The sequence below is a fragment of the Garra rufa genome, chromosome 18, assembly GCF_049309525.1.
Source record: "Garra rufa chromosome 18, GarRuf1.0, whole genome shotgun sequence".
Lineage (NCBI taxonomy): Eukaryota > Metazoa > Chordata > Actinopteri > Cypriniformes > Cyprinidae > Garra > Garra rufa.
Window position 1 is genome coordinate 1,001,678 of NC_133378.1, and position 17,226 is coordinate 1,018,903.

At 37.4% G+C, this 17,226-nt stretch overlaps 1 protein-coding gene across 1 annotated transcript in view; it reads right to left on the minus strand.

The window, feature by feature from the left end:
• The window catches only part of grb10a (growth factor receptor-bound protein 10a), a 70,690-nt gene that overhangs the window by 39,661 nt on the left and 13,803 nt on the right, over window positions 1-17,226 (minus strand). Inside the window, exons 3-5 of the mRNA XM_073823383.1 lie at window positions 12,267-12,360; window positions 6,224-6,470; window positions 3,114-3,249 (exon numbers count right to left, since the gene is read on the minus strand). Of these exons, the coding sequence (XP_073679484.1) occupies window positions 3,114-3,249; window positions 6,224-6,470; window positions 12,267-12,360 (477 nt within the window). The remainder of the gene's footprint in view (window positions 1-3,113; window positions 3,250-6,223; window positions 6,471-12,266; window positions 12,361-17,226) is intronic.

A 17,226-nucleotide genomic window follows, 5' to 3' on the forward strand; every position in this document is an offset into this window, starting at 1 on the left:
CGTCCCCACAATGACACTTCACTTCTCAAAGCTCCAGGACCGCTTTAGAGAGAGGACGTACAAAACACCATCTCTCTAATGTGCGTGTGCATGCCAACGAGCATAAATAAAGTTTTTTTTCCCTTTGGAAAGAGAGCTTAAGGCAAGGAATTGTGGGAAAGGACAGACAGGATAGGAAGGAGGAAGGAAGGGCTTTGACTGCTGGCACAGACCTGGACAAATATACACATCCACACACACTCGCAAGTGGAAACGCAAGCGGCGTGTGAAAGGAAAGCAACTCTCATCGCCAAGAAAAGAGTCTCCGCTCAGAGGATGCTAAGGAAAGATATGATGGGGTCGAGGGCCAAAAAAAGAGACTGACACTTTTCCGTTCAGGATTTCGCACTCGCGTCAATGCTTGACCGATGCACACATTATCTCGTAGGGCACTCATTATACAACAATAGTACACACTTGAAAAGTACAGGCTTTAAAAACAACCCCTCTGGCTGACCCCGTGAAGTCGAAAAAGTGTGCGTGGGGCGTACAGGAGATTAAAGAGGAAACGCTCTGTGCGCCTGCAACCTGATAAGCTTTGTGAGAGTCATTTGTTCTGTACTAAAACCTAGCGAGCTGCTCCACTGTCTACATTGGCTGTTACCTTCTAAGGCAGCATCCAAGTTGAAATGTAACCTCAGTAGTGACTGATTTGAAACAATCCTTATGGGAAAAACACGCTGCGCAACAATATGAAACAATTTTAGTTACGCAAGATAGATGTTTGAATCATCCTAGATCAATTTAACCCCGGTTGCATATCAGAACATCTTAGCAAGGCCGTAACCAGGTCTTGAACATTTGTGAGGAGACAAAGAAAGAGTTTCACTCCAACCCTAATTAAACACACCTGAAGCAGCTAATCAATATCTTACTAGGCATACTAGAAACTTCCTAGCAGGTGTGATGAGGCAAGTTTGAGCTAAACTCTGCCAGACACCGGCAGGGACAGAGTTTGGGCACCCCTGATTTAAAGAAATTATTTAAATGAAATAAATAATGTGAAAGGCAGTACTTAAAGAATTAGAATCTATTAAGTATTAAGTAATGCATTTGTCCTGTATGCATATACACACTTTTACTGTTTTGAGTTTTTCTAATACAAAGGTTAAAGGAGAAGTTCACTTCCAGAACACCCCCTTGTCATCCAAGATCATGTCTGCCTTTCTTTAGCCATAAAGAAATTATGTTTTTTGAGGCAAACATTTCAGGATTTTTCTCGATATAGTGGACTTCTATGGTGCCACAGGTTTGATCTTCCAAAATGCAGTTTAAATGCGGCTTCAAACAATCCCAAATGCTCTTATCTAGCGAAACCATCATGTTTTTTTTTTTTTTTACAATTTATATACTTTTCAACCTTAAACACTCGTCTTGTCTTGCTCTACCTGAACTGTGTTATTTCCTGTTCAAGACAGTTAGGGTATGTCGAAAAACTCCATTCTTATTTTCTCCCTCAACCTTAAAAAATACTTTCCAAATCATTCTACATCACTGCAGAAGTACCAACCCAGTGTTTGCAAAGTGCACATGCAAAGAAGATCAAACACCCTTAACAAAAAAGGTAAAACAGCGATGTAGAAAGATTTTGAAGTTGAGATAGAAAATAAGAGGGAAGTTTTTCATCGTACCCTAACTGTCTTGAACCAGAAAAAAAGAGTTCAGACAGAACAAGACAAGTGTTTGAGGTTAAAAAGTATATAAATTGTCATTTAAAAAATAAAATAACTGATCGTTTCGCTAGACAAGACTCTTCTTCCTCGGTTGGGATTGTTTACAACCACATTTGAGATCGTTTGAAGACGCATTTAAACAGCATTTTGGAAGTTCAAACTCGGGGGCACTATAGAAGTTCATTATATGAAGAGAAATCCTAAAATGTCCTACAAATAAAGAAAGAAAGACATGAACATCTTGGATGACACGGGGGTGAGTACATTATCTGTAAATTTTTGTTCTGGATGTAAACTTCTCCTTTAAGTGTTTGTGTACCTCAAGTAGAGCTTGAGGATAAGCTAAATACTTCATAGGCTACTATAAAGGGATAGTTTAATCAAAAATGAAAATTAATTACAGTCATATCGTTCATAACCCGTAAAACCATCATTTATCTTATGAACACAAATTAAGATATTTTTGATAAAATCCAAGAGGTTTCTGACCCTGCATAGACAGCAATGCAACTGACATGTTCAATGCCCAGAAAGGTAGTAAGGACATCGATAAAATAGTCCATGTGACATCAGTGGTTCAACCTGAATTTTATGAAGCTTTTTGTGCACAAAGAAAACAAAAATAATCACTTTATTCAACAATTTCTCCTCTTCCTTGTCAGTCTCCACTGGCACAAGCCAGAGTTCTGCTGTAGGATGCGCTGTGTCTTGTTTACAATCAGAGGAATGCGCATGTATGCATTGTGGTAATATCGTGAACACATGGCAAAGGCTGACACAGAAAAGAGCTTCATAAAATTAGGGTTGAACCACTGATGTCACCATGGACTATTTTAACAACGTTTCTTGGTGTTGAATGTGGTAGTTGCGTTGCCGTCTATGCAGGGTCAGAAAGCTCTCGGATTTCATCAAAAATTTCTTAATTTGTGTTCCGAAGATGAACGAAGGTCTTACGGGTTTGGAACGACATGAGGGTGAGTAATCAATAAGAGAATTTAAATTTTTGGGTGGACTATCCCTTTAAGTAAAAAACTGCGCACTGTGCTTATAACAGATATAACAAGACATCTTGCAGCACACTAAGTTTTGAAACAAGCAATGTGCTACAGGCGTCCATGCAAAGTAGGGTGAGACTAGTTTTTAGTTGCAGAGACAGACAAATACCATAGAAATGTCATTAAATGCTGAAGAATGTCCAGTCAATGTTAGTTTCTCTTAACCTCACTGTACACCTTCAGGTTTTTATGTACATGAGAACATACAAGCATGCCAGACATACTGAAACAGGGAAGTTAGGTTTAAGTCTCCTACCTGCAATAAATCACTCATATAATATCGCATGCGTGTCTGATGGATAGTAGCTACAGGGCTCAAAGCGCAGTGTCTGTTTTCAACTCTTACATGTGACTCCGACGGCTGTGGCAGAGATCCAGGGCTCAGCACAGGAGATCCCGAGGGGCTGCAGAGCTCAGGGAACGGGTTCGGAATAGCTGGCAAAGACGCCGGACGAACTTGCAACTCTTCTTCTTGAAGTCGCCTACAGGTGTGACACGGAGAAACAAGAAAAAAAAAAAAAGAGAGAGACTGTACTATAAAATTTTTCAAAAATACATACCATTCGAAACACTAAAATTCTTAGTGCTAACACATCTAACCGAACCTCCTTGTCAGTTCATTAAAGGGACAGTTTCCCAAAAATGAAAATTGTGTCATTAATTACTCACCCTCAGGTTACTCCAGCTTCATAAAATGCAGGGTCAGAAAGCTCTCGGATTTCATCAAAAATACATTAATTTGTGTTCTGAAGATGAACGAAGGTCTTACGGGTTTGGAATGACTTGAGGGTGAGCAATTAATGACACAATTTTCATTTTTGGGTGAACTAATCCTTTAACATCGCATCAGTTTATTAACCGTTCAGTATTCCCGAAATCATCCATGTTCTAATCAATATGAAACTGAGCAGGGAATTAAAGCCCTAAAGTTCCTTGAAAACTTCAGTGGTGTAAAGCGATAGGCTAATAAAAAATAAATCAGAAGGATCCGCATGAAATTCTCACCGCTGCATTACGGATTCTACTACAGAATATATGAATGAAACCAAGCGATTTGAAACCCACTTAGCCAACCGAGAACCGGTTCGACAGAGTTCAACAGACAGACACATAGACTGCAGATGCTAAACTCGTCTTCGGGTCTTTGATCTACATCAATAAGACTGGGAATAATACATGACTGCCTCAGCGCAGTTGGAGCGACCATAATAACTGAGGGAATAACTGAGGGAATTTTTAAAATCCGAACCGTAGCAGGGGGTGGGCCGTTCAGGGTTCATGGCCGAGTCAGAACGAAAGAAGACTGTGTGTCTGTGTGAGTGTGTAGAGACGGGAACCTCTGAGTGAACCCATCTCGGTGTGTGTATGCGTGTGAAACTACACCCAGCTGTCATGGAGATCAGAGAAGAGCTGATGAAAGACAGCGAACGATACAGAAGCCCTGCAGAAAGGTGAGGTGTAAAAGAGCTGATTAGAACAAGCAGTCTGAGAGGATTTTGGGGAGAGAAAGGATCATGACTACGAAGCGAAAGACGACTTTAAAAAGTAGCACACATACATAACATATAACCAATAGTGCCTTAGGGGAGAGTGTAAATACTGCTTCTTAGATCCAAATCAACCCACTGATAAATATTTCAAATTAAAAAAATAATGAATAAAAACATACATTATTTAAATGTTTTTTTTTTTAATAAACTATATTTTAAATCATTTAAAATACTTTATTTAAAAAAATAATAATAAAAGTGCCACTTTTGTATTATTACATTGAACTAAATTAAATATAATAAGTGCCGGGATGCATTTTAACTGCATTAAAATGATTAGTAAGTAACAGTAAAGACTTTTACATGCACAAATAAAATCTACTTGTGACCCTGGACCACAAAACCAGTCTTAAGTAGCATGGGTATATTTGTAGCAATAGCCAAAAATACATTTTATGGGTCAAAATTATTGATTTTTCTTTTATGGCAAAAATCATTAGGATATTAAGTAAAGATCATGTTACATTAAGATATTTTGTAAATCTCCTACCGTAAATATATGAAAACTAATCTTTTGATTAGTAATATGCATTGCTAAAAAGTTAATTTGGTCAATTTCAAAGGCGATTTTCCCAAATTTTTTGGCACCCTCAGGTTTCAGATTTTCAAATCGTTGTATCTCAGCCAAATGTCCCATCCTAACAAACAATACATCAATGGAAAGCCTATTTATTCAGCTTTCAGAAATGATTTATTCAATTATTTCAGATAATTGACCCTTATGACTGGTTTTGTGGTCCAGGGTCACTTTTAAATTAAATTCTGTTCTATTGAACTTTCTAAAAACAAAAAATCTTGAAATACTAACCAGCACACATGTTTTCAACATTGATAATAATAAGAAATACTTGTTGAGCAAAAATCAGCATATTAGAACAATTTCTAAACTATTTCTTTGACACTGAAGACTGGAGTAATGACTCATTTTAAAGGGTTAGTTCACCCAAAAATAAAAACTAGCCCATTATTTATTCACCCTCAAGGCATCCTAGGTGTATAGTGACTTCCTTCTTTCAAACAAATCCAATCGGAGTTATATTAAAAATTATCCTGGCACTTCCAAGCTCTATTATGGCAATGGGCAGGTGTTTCTTGTCAACAGTCCAAAACAAGTCCAATAAAGTGCATCAATCCATAATAAAAAGTGCCTCACATGGCTCCGGGGGTGAATAAAGGCCTCCTATAGTGAATCGATGTGTTTTTGTAAGAAAAAAATCCATATTTAAAACATAATAATCACTTTTCATTTAGCCTGCTTTGCTCCTGTAAACAAACATTGGTTTTCACGAGCCAAGGAAGCAAAGCTTCCTTACTTTAGCAAAGAAAATGTCTCCACATGTCTTATATCGAAATCCTCCAACATTTTTCTTTACAAATCCTCGTTTTGTACTCCCAATTCCTAATAGTGATTATTATTTTAAATATGGATATTATTCTTACAAAAACGCATCGATTCACTACAGGAGACCTTTATTCACCCTCCGGAGCCATGTGGGGCACTTTTTATTACGGATGGATGCACTTTATTAGACTTGTTTTGGCCTGTTGACAAGAAACACCCACCCATTGCCGTAATAGAGCTTGGAAGTGCCAGGATAATGTTTAATATAACTTCGATTGGATTCCCCTGAAAGAATGAAGTCATATACACCTAGGATGCCTGGAGGGTGAGTAAATAATGAGCTAATTTTCATTTTTGGGTGAACTAACCCTTTAAGATATATCAAAACATAAATTTTTCATAATGTTATTTCACAATGTTACTGTTTTTACTGTATTTTTGATACTGTGTTTTTTCTTAAAGTAATGTAGGAAAAAAGTAATTCACTCAAATTTGCACGATTTTCCAGGCCCGGAAATCACAAATTTACAGACATACACTTTTCGATGTGTGCATATACATTACCTGACGGCCTGTATGTGCATTGGCTGTGATCGCCGGAGCTTTTGGGCTGGAGAGTGGGGGGCGGTCACTTTATTACTAGGGGCCCGTGGCAGTGGGGCCACTCTGTTGCCATGGAGTCCACTGCCATCAGTACTGTGCAAGAGGGGGGCAGAGTCCGAATGCTGGCTCCCACAGGTTGCATAGATGCTCTCATAGGACGAAAGAGAGGCCATGTCATTCACCAGGGCCTCCAGATCTACATCATCCTCTGCAGCAAAACAAAACATGCATGGAAAGAGAAAGAGATTGAGTCTTCGGTCATTCACAAGCCACAAAAGTATATCAGTAGCCTCAGAAATACACTCAATTCACAATAGGATACTTTTATATAATATGCATAATAATCAATGATTGATTAGAGACTGTGCATAATATTTGTACTTTCATTTGTCAAGCTGAAGAGCCATTTTAATAAACAAAAAATTCATCTTGAGGCCCCTAAACTCCTGAACAGGGTCACATTGTCACAAGTCACATTGCACTGAACCATGGCACCACCACATCAATATTTCATTAGGGTTATTTACTTATTCACTTTGATTTCACAATTTCACTTAACCATTAAATCAATCATGGAAAGTTCTGAAAAAGCAAGTCATTCTCACACTGGCAGCACCACGTTTGACTGTTGGTAGATGCTCTTAGATTGTGGAATGCTGTTTTAGCTTCATGCCAGACATAATGGGATGCGTGTCATCCAAAATGTTCCATTTTTGACTCACGAAACATTCTTCCAAAAGTCTTGGGGATCAGCCAGGTGCTCTTTGGCAGATGAGAGATGAGCGTTTATGTTCTTGGTTAGCAGTGGTTTCCACATTGCTCCCCACATTGAGTTTTTTTAGGATTCACTGAGGCCTCCTGGATAATTTTAAGCCAAGCCTTTGGATACACTTTGACAGATCGACCACAGAATATTCACCACTGTGTCGACTTGTTCTCTATATGCATTATGGTTCGATGGTGCCCTAGAATTTCAGAAGCTGATATCACTTTTTGTTGAGGCAAAAACTTTAGCTACCCGTTTCCTCATGTTTCAAGTCATTTTCTTTTGAATATGGATTGTTAAGTGGAAAAATGCTTATATATCTTGCACATAGCCATTAAGTATCTGGTACAGTAATCAAGATTTAATGTATTTATTAAAACAGTATTTGAATAAACCATGAAAACTATGCAATGCCACTAACAATAAATAGCCACAAGATGGCAGTATCAAATTAAATGAGTAAACACCAAAGTGGTCAGTGCTTTGGCCACATTTCCCAGTGTTCCCTGATGTGATCAAACCCCTCAAATCTAACTCTGAGCAATTCATCTTGAGTCAATGGCCCCACAACATTACTCACTGACGTCTCCAAAACCAAAAGTCCACCAATCTTCCTCTCACAAAACACATAATCACAATACATTCTGTTCTGTGGGAGGAACAGCAGGTGGTTTGTGGAATTGCTCTGTAATAACGGCACATGCTTGTTAAATGAACCAAGCAGGACAGGTTCAATAGTCGGCATGTGTATTTTCACTAACTTGGCTGATGCCTGGAATACTTTAACCTAGTGATTCTCAACTGGTTTTGCCTCAGGACCTCAAGTGGTAACCTTTTGCAGTACCAAAACAGTATTTTATAATTAGCATTTAGCATTGTTTTTCCCCTGCCGTCCACAACAACCTTATCAAAAAGCAGCACTGAGACACATTTTTGGGTCACGACCCATTAGTTGAGAAGCACTTTGTGCAATCAAGACCCATAAAAACCAAGCTTTTAAGGCCCTCGAGTGATTCCCTCAAACAACTGGCACATTTAAAAGGTTAGCAAATCATGCTAAATGTAATGCTAGTGCAACATGGGCCATTAAAGTGCTTTTCCTTCATCGGTACGAACAGTTACCATTGCTGAAATGTGCCGTCCCGTATCGATCCAGGAAAGAGAAGGTGTATTTGTTGCTATCAGACACAAATACACAGAATATAGCTGAAAAGCAGCTATTCCCGGGGTTGAAGCGCTTTAAGGCATTTAAGCAAATATGGCAAAAAGACATTGTTTAAGCAATGCAAGCCTGTAACCACCTACATCAATGATAAAAACAAACATTTTTGGCAAATACAGGTAGTTTGCCATAGGAATATGTTTTTTTAACATTTATGACTGTTATAGCGCCAGCTGTGGTCCGATCCCCTTAAAACTTTGCATATTTGTTTAGAATCACCTGTCAAATGTGTTCACCAGGTTTCGTGAAGTTCTGAGTTTTCCTTTAGGCTTTATAGGATGCTGAGTAAATTTGGACAGGCCCCTCTTCTAAACGCCTCCGTTATAGCTTCCCAAAGGGAAAATATCAAAAAAAAAAAAAGGATAATTATTGACCTAGAAAGTCCAGAAAATTGTACTGCAGTCTTTTTCTTTCCAGATTGATCAAAAAATCTAGGAATAATTGTATGTTTTTTCCCTCTTATACCGCCACCAAGCTCCACGTTTTTTGTCCGGCGACCTCAGATTTTGAGTTTGATATCTTATGAAAATTTCAACAGGCTCACGATCGAATCTGTCCAGAGTGAGCCAAGGATTCCAATGACATAAAACACTTGCCGGCGACTGACGGTTTGGGAGTTGAGTGATTTCGCACTCCCCAGTGGCTGATTTCTTTCAAATTTCTCTCAGACATTTGGGCAGTGAGTGAACAGGCCCACAGAGTTTCGTTCCGATCAGCCTGTGTTAACCTTGTCTAACAGGTGCTCAAAATTTGTCGGCCAATGGCAGCCATGTTTTTTTGAGATATGCAAAATGTCCTTATAGACACTTGTGGCACTTGGGAACAAGACATTATACATTATATGTATATATAGCCAATTTTATGTTTTTTCCCTCTTATACCACCACCAAGCTCCGCATTTTTGTCCTGCGAGCTCAGATTTTGAGTTTGATATCTCAGCGCTACACATTTGAACCCCTAAAAAGTAAAAGTTGGAATCATGCTTAGCTAGCTGAAATATAGTCACGATAAAACCAATGGTGACAGAACTTTTATTCTGTGTTTTGACGCATGTCAGAGTTTAACAATTATTGAAAAAGAAAAAAAAGTGGGAACTTGGCTCCATTCTTTGGCTGTTGAATTGATTTTGAAATGTGGCCGCTGCACTCAAAAGTGGAGGCAGATGAATGTGTTTCATGCTAACTTTAACTAAGCTAGCTAGATAATTTTACCTTATCTAGCTTCCTAGCAACACCCGAGTTACCTCAGCAACTGACAACTGACCAATCAGAGAGGGCGATTCGAAAACAGGTCTAAGTCAAAGCTCTGCTTCTGACTTCCTCTAGAATACCAGCAGCGTCCGAGTGGTGCATTCCATACATACCCCAGACCCACACACTTCCGCATGTCCGAGTCGAAGTGTTTGTGTATATAAGGAGAGAGCTCGGCAAGTGCTCTGTGCGCAAAAGCAGTCTCCTCAAATGCAAACATGCACATAAAAAAAAGATTAATATGATTGTAAAACAATGAGGTACTAGTACAAGATCTTCAATAGGTACAAGGAGTACAAGTGTCAAAGAACATCTTCCCATTTACCGCTCTCAGTGCTAAGTGGTCCAAATATGCTTTGAGAGCTGTTAAAAGTTGTCCTCGTCTTTCCAAACACTCCCTCTTTTCTTCATTTCACTTTCTTTAGGCTTACAATCACACTACTAACAAACACAAATATTACCATAATATACCAAGGTATTACCATGTAAGGTTACTTTTACTTCAAAAACAATAGTATTACCATGCTATATATCCACCTTATTCGTCAACGTGGAAGTAAGCCTATGGGTGAGATTTCTGGTTCATTAGCCACTATAGCAAAATAACGAGAATAACAATGAGCAGTAAACAGTAAAACGGTTTGCACTAGAAACCAGTGTCTTCATAATTAGATCATTTTAAAACATTAAAATAATATGTTAAGACACACCAGTTTGCAATATCAAGCAGCAAAACGTGCCGTTTGTACAGCTAAAATAAACATTAATGAACTTGTTTCAACAGAAGAAAGTTAATCTAACTCTCCTGTTTGGATTGTTTGGACAAAATAGCATTATGATTGGTCAGATCGCCTGTCAATCAAACTCCAGGCGAAGGGTCAAATTTCCCCCTAAATTTCAGAAGACGTTTCACTTGGATATATGTCACAATAGAAAAGAAAAGGCTATCGCGACTTCTGTTTCATGCCGACTTTAAACTCTCGACTGCACTTTATTTTTTTAAGGGCAGGGTTTTAGGAAGAGGGGGCATGTCTATTTCAGTGGTTTGACAAACGTTTCTGAATGGTTTACAACCCTAAGTTCACTCCTCATTGTATGAGGGACACAATATCTTTATTATTAACTATAAACTTCGTCAAACAGCTAACAATAACAAACAATACAGTTCAAATAAATGGCCACTTGGTTAAAGAATGAATTATAACATCAGCAATTTATAAGGAAGATTCCTAGCTAGCAGATTTTTTTTAAGAGGATACACAGTTCTCTTCAGAGGCTAATACAGACTGACTGTCTCTTTCCTGTTGTTTTTCTTTCAGCTTCCTTTCCTCACTGTGGAACTGTGTTTAAGAAGACAGTCCAAACTCATGTGCCCAGCTCTCTTTCTCTCCCTCTCTCTTTGTGTGTGTACTGAATATAGGTCACCTCATATAACTCCAGCCTCAACTTATAGAGCACAAAAAGGCATATAAGTGCAAGCATGCACACACACAGCCACACATCCAGTGGCTGGCCACATATGACTAGAACACAACAAGAAAGATTTATAGGCTTTCACACTGTGTGTATCCTCAAGTGTGTGTCTGTCTATGTATGGGATACAGGAGTACTGCCCTCTCGCCCTGCCCAGTAGGAAGCAGTCTGCAGTCCTCAGGCGGAAATGGGCTTAATACGCAGGCTAAATAATGTCTTTCTGAACATCTAAAAATGCAGAGAGGTTTGTGTGAGGATTCAAAGCTCAGAGCAGAGGAAAGAAAACATCATTACCTCAGAATATAAACAGTAGAAGTAAATGAAAAGTCACCATCAAGACGGTGTTTACTTAGCATACATATTTGTGTAGAGAAGTTAACTAAATATGACAAACTCTCCCTTTGATCTCAGTTTGATGATGCTCTCATTCGGAAAAATGAATCATAAATAATTTATATAACTGTAAAAATTTCACATTTTTTGCTTAAGCCAGGGGTTTCAAAACTATTTTACACCAAGGAGTTTTTTGTTTTTTTTGAGGGACCAAATACCTAAAATACAAATACAGCTATATATATAAAAAAATTTTTTTTCCTCAGACTTGAAAATCTATATACACACACACACACACACACACACACACACACACACATTGAAAACTCAATGGACCCAGTTTCCAAACCTCTGCTTTAAGAGGTAGGGTAAGTTACTATAAATTATCTTTATATAAAAACAATAGACGGCCAAGAACATTTATGCATATATCAGTGTCAGTATTTCTTACAACCCTGACCAATGTAACTAGCCCACAATGTATATATGTCTACTCACAATGGCCTGCTGTGGCTTTCTGAAAAATCTATATGCTTCAGGGTAGTGACACGTTAAAGCAAGACAGCATCTGGAGAGCAGAGTAGGACAGAGACACACACACACACACACACACACACACACACACACACACACACACACACACACACACATTCATGCACACAACAAGATCTGCGGCCAACAGCCTTGCTCATGGCTATAAAACGGTTAGCGATTCGGGGAAGGCCCTGGCTTGCACAGCTCGTAGAGGATATACAACCCTAAGTGCACACAACCACCGCGGCTACCGAAAGGGTCGCCAGGAACTTCTGTGACCTTGCAGAACCCAGTGACCTACACAAAGCTTCTGAGGACAAACGCTGCCTGTGAAATCCAATTAGATGTTGCCATTTAGAATGCAACAGTTCTCAAGTAATTGAATGTACAGGAATAAAACAGGGGAATGACCCTTTAAAAGCCCACCTGGGTGATTAGGTGAATTCCGATTGGATGATTGCTGGAAGCTTGAACCGATGAGATTTGATGGTCTGTGAGAGGGGGTACGGTCAACATTGTCCTGAGAAGAAAAATGGAGAAGGTCAGACAGTTCAAGTAGGAACATAAAAATTATATAGAGGAGATGATGTCTGACCGATTTCCCCCAATACTATATAAAATGAGAACTTCAGTGTGTGCTTCTAATGTGGATACTTCTGTTTATTGGAACCATTTACTCCAAAATTGAGGATTTTGTCATCACTTTCTCACCTGTATGATGTTCTTTTATGATTTACTTTCTTCCATTGTTAAAAAAAGTACATATTTTTAAAGAATACTGAGATCATAAGGTTACAATATATTACGTATAATATATAGATATATACTTTTAAATAAATCATATAAAAATACATGTTGTAGTGCACTTTCACAACCTCCTGAAATCTACTAAACATTTAGGGAAGGGCGAAAGTGCAGTGCTGTCAAGGAAAAGGATTCCTAAAATAAGACCAAGAAGAGTGAAATGGAAGAGTGGTCACTAACGATTATTTTAGTAATTGAGTAATCGGTCAATTATTCTGACGGTTAATTTTCATCAAATTTTAATCGTTTATCGCAATTATTTTGTTTTCATAATCATTGAAAACAACAAATTGCATAGTAAAATTTGATTAATTGCCCATCCCTAAAAACCAGGAACAACTTTATATCTCCTAGTTTTTATAACCCAATTTAACTCAGTAGTGGGTTTTTCTTAACAGAGTTGTAGGAATTTAGTGAGAATCTTTAAATAAACTCTAATGTACCTTTTTTTATTAATTTATTGCATGGCTTCCATAGACTGCTACTGACATTTTTTGCCACAAGATAGGCTCCACCCACAAAAAAACATCATCACTGTTTGCAAATTGGTCACAAATTAGTCTATATTTCATATCTTCTAAAGTCATGTGATTCCTTTGTGTAAGGAACAGATTGATATTTACAATGTGACTCACTTAAAATTTTGACATTTGAATTCATGATTAATGATCATGAATTCTGACAGCTTTCCGGAATCAGATTTTTTAACGAACTAGATCTACTTTACAAAACTAGTTTTCTAGTTTTAACTAAATTAATGGTCCAGTGAACAATAACCAAATGTCTTGGAATATAGTGTATGAACAATATGGAATATTTTAATGATACTTTTATGATGCTTTTGCATACTTTTTGAAACTTGACCAACATAAGGGTGAGTAAATGATGACAGTTTTTGGATGACCTACTCCTTTAAAGGAGAAGTTCACTTCCAGAAAAAAAATGCTGATAATTTACTTACACCCTTGTCATGATCCAAGATGTTTGTGTCTTTCTTTCTTCAGTCGAAACAAATTTTTTTGAGAGAGAAATTTTATATTTTTGAGGAAAGCATTTAGGATTTCTCTCCATATAATGGACTTCGATGGTGCCCAAGAGTTTGAACTTCTAAAATGGAGTTTAAATGTAGCTTCAAAGGACTCTAAACGATCCCAGCCAAAGAAGTAGGGTCTTATCTAGCGAAACGATTGGTTATTTTCTCAAAAGAAAATTAAAAGTTATATACTTTTTAACCTCAAATGCTCGTCTGTGTACTCTACTCTATGTAGGATGATTTTGAAGTTGGAGGAGAAAATGAGATGGTATAACTGTCTTAACCCTCAAAGACCGAGACATCCGCCGGCGGCTAAAAATAACTATTGGTCTTAAATGTTTAATAACTTTTGAACCGCTAATCCAATTTGAATGCTTTAAAAAGTCTCGTAAAGTACAGAGTCTGCTCTTTTCAGTGATATCGCATTTGTCTCATTTGGATATTCAGAGGCTCCGTAGTAAGCGTGATTACGTCATCACATTTCCTCAGCACTGATTCGTCAGATGAAATCAACACGTTTTGGTCCTCTGAGCCAAACAGGAACGATTGTTGATGCTTAGTCCCACCCCTGTGCCCCGATTGGTTCAAACTGTCATCTATTCAACCAATAAACATAGGTTTTGGTCTTTTGAACCACCGATTAGTATGTTTCTTTGCAGATCTGAACAGACGCAAAGTGAAAGCAAAGTGCGTCTTGCGTGCATGAAAACAAACGCAAAATAACACATTTGCATGACAGCATTCTTTGAAAATGTGCAGAAATACTCACGACAGAGCCCTTTGACATAAAACAAACCAAAAACAAGGATGAAACAACAGTAGATATCGGATAAAGCACTGGAATGTGGGTTTTCGGTCACTAGGCGATGTCCCGGTAAAATAGATTCCGACGCAGACTACAGCCAGCAGATCCATCTATTTGGTTGTTATATTATGTAACTAATTATTATATAGTTTTTAAAGATTATTTGTACTATTTTTTCGGTTGCACTCTGTATATTTCTCTCTCATTTTGTGTGTAGTTTGTGAATAATTTGGATTGTTTATTTATTTTTTTGTTGCACAAGACAGTTTGTGCATTTTTTCTTGTGCTACTTTCTACACTATTTGTGTTTATTGTTCATCTTTTGGATTAAGAATATATTTATGAAATAGTAAATTATTTTTTACTGTGTTTTGCTATTATTTAACACTGTTTCTGCAATGACTTTACTCCTGAAACGTTTTTGGACAGATCTATATTGTCAATAAACGAAATGGGCCTGTTTTTCACTGAAAAGCACCTAAATAATATTGTAATAATTGGCTATAACTTGCTTGGGGAATGTTATATATAGACAAAATTTTATTTGGAAGTGTAAAACACCTAAATACAAATTTTTAAAGAAAAAAATCTAAACTTCAGGAGTTTTTGTTTGAGTACACAGTAAAAAAACACCCAATTGTTGGTAGCGTTTTTTCCTAAAATTCTGGAAATTCACTAATTTTTAGAGAAAACAAAAGGAAATTTGTAATTTTAAATTAGCTAGACATAAAGTTCAAGTTCTTATGTTTATAATGATATATGACAATTGATGCTGACTGCTAGAATAGGTCTGAAAAAACAAAGAAATATACAGGTGCCTCAGGTGCCCCAAAAATGTTCTAGGTCTTTAAGGGTTAAACCGGAATACACAGAGCACACGCTAGGCTTGGGCGGTATCCAAATTTTGATACCGTCAAACCTCCTCCTTATTTTACCCCGGTATACGGTATTACCGTGAATAATAAAAAAAAATTATGACGTAAGGTTCAGACAGCGTCACCAAACTGTTGGCTTGTGCCTATACCGTTCAGAAACTGAATACCAAACACTACAACAATGTTAACAACTTTTATTAACAACAAATAGCAGTTTATAAAAAAAAAAGTGCAAATACAACAGTCAAATTAACATAAACATCCTGGGGTGCGTTTCCCGTAGAACGACATAACTCGCTGGTTAACCTCCATACCATGCATGCATGGCATCTCCGTCGTTTGAACCACATTAGTTCAACAATATAGGGCCGTTGTTAATGACGTAACCGAGTGATAACTTCGGCTATTTAACTGATTAGAGATCTCAAAAATGCAGCTATATTGAACATGGCACCTAATGACTAATTTTCTAATTTAACACTCTGGATGAGCTCAAGGCCGCTATCGAAGCATCCTGGGCCTCCATAACACCTCAGCAGTGCCACAGGCTGATTGCCTCCATGCCACGCCGCATTGAAGCAGTCATTTCTGCAAAAGGATTCCCGACCAAGTATTGAGTGCATAACTGAACATAATTATTTGAAGGTTGACTTTTTTTGTATTAAAAACACTTTTCTTTTATTGGTCGGATGAAATATGCTAATTTTTTAAGATAGGAATTTTGGGTTTTCATGAGCTGTATGCCAAAATCATCAATATTAAAACAATAAAAGGCTAGAACTACTTTCAAATGTGTGTAATGAATCTAAAATATATGAAAGTCTAATGTTTATCAGTACATTACAGAAAATAATGAACTTTATCACAATATGCTAATTTTTTGAAAAGGACCTGTATTTCAAAAGAAGCCGCCACGGCGCCACGGTCCTGACCACATCGCTGTCTTTACTGGGTGTTTTTAGGGAATATTTCAATTTATTAACATGCGATTGAATTAGCTATTCATGCTGTCATGATTTTGTATAATGCAGGACACAACTGAACAGAGAAGTGGGTAAACGCAAAGCCGTCCTGCATTACCGTGCTCAATAGCATTAGCACAGGCATAACTCCCTTCAAACTTTATAGGGAATGTCACCGTTTCTGTCACCAAAACCTACACACAAATGAAATTGTCTGCCTGATGAAACCCGCAAATAATCAGAATGCATTTTTTTATTAACCGACCCGCGGATTATCCGCAGCGCCGCGCATCACTACGCATTTTTAGGCATTAAATAAATTATATTTAATATTTAATCCTTGTCTCCTATATAAGTGCATTGTTTTATGACGGTATAACGGTATTGAAACTGATACCGTTGCTATTTTTAGATCCCGTGGTATACCATATGTGACCCTGGACCACAAAACCAGTCATAAGGTTACATTTTACAAAATTGAGATATATACAACATATGAAAGCTCAATAAATAAGCTTTCTATTGATGTATGGTTTGTTAGGATAGGACAATATTTGGCTGAGATACATCTATTTGAAAATCTGAAATATAAGGGTGCAAAAAATCTAAATACTGAGAAAATCACCTTTAAAGTTGTACAAATTAAGTTCTTAGCAATGCATATTACTAATCAAAAATTACATTTTGATAGGTTTACAGTAGGAATTTTACAAAAAATCTTCATGGAACATGATCTTTACTTAATTTCCTAATGATTTTTGACATAAAAGAAAAATCAATAACTTTGACCCATACAATGTATTTTTGACTATTGCTACAAATATACCCCAGCGACTTAAGACTGGTTTTGTGGTCCAGTGTCACATATTACCGTATTACTGCCCAAGCCTATTACACGCAGAGCTAC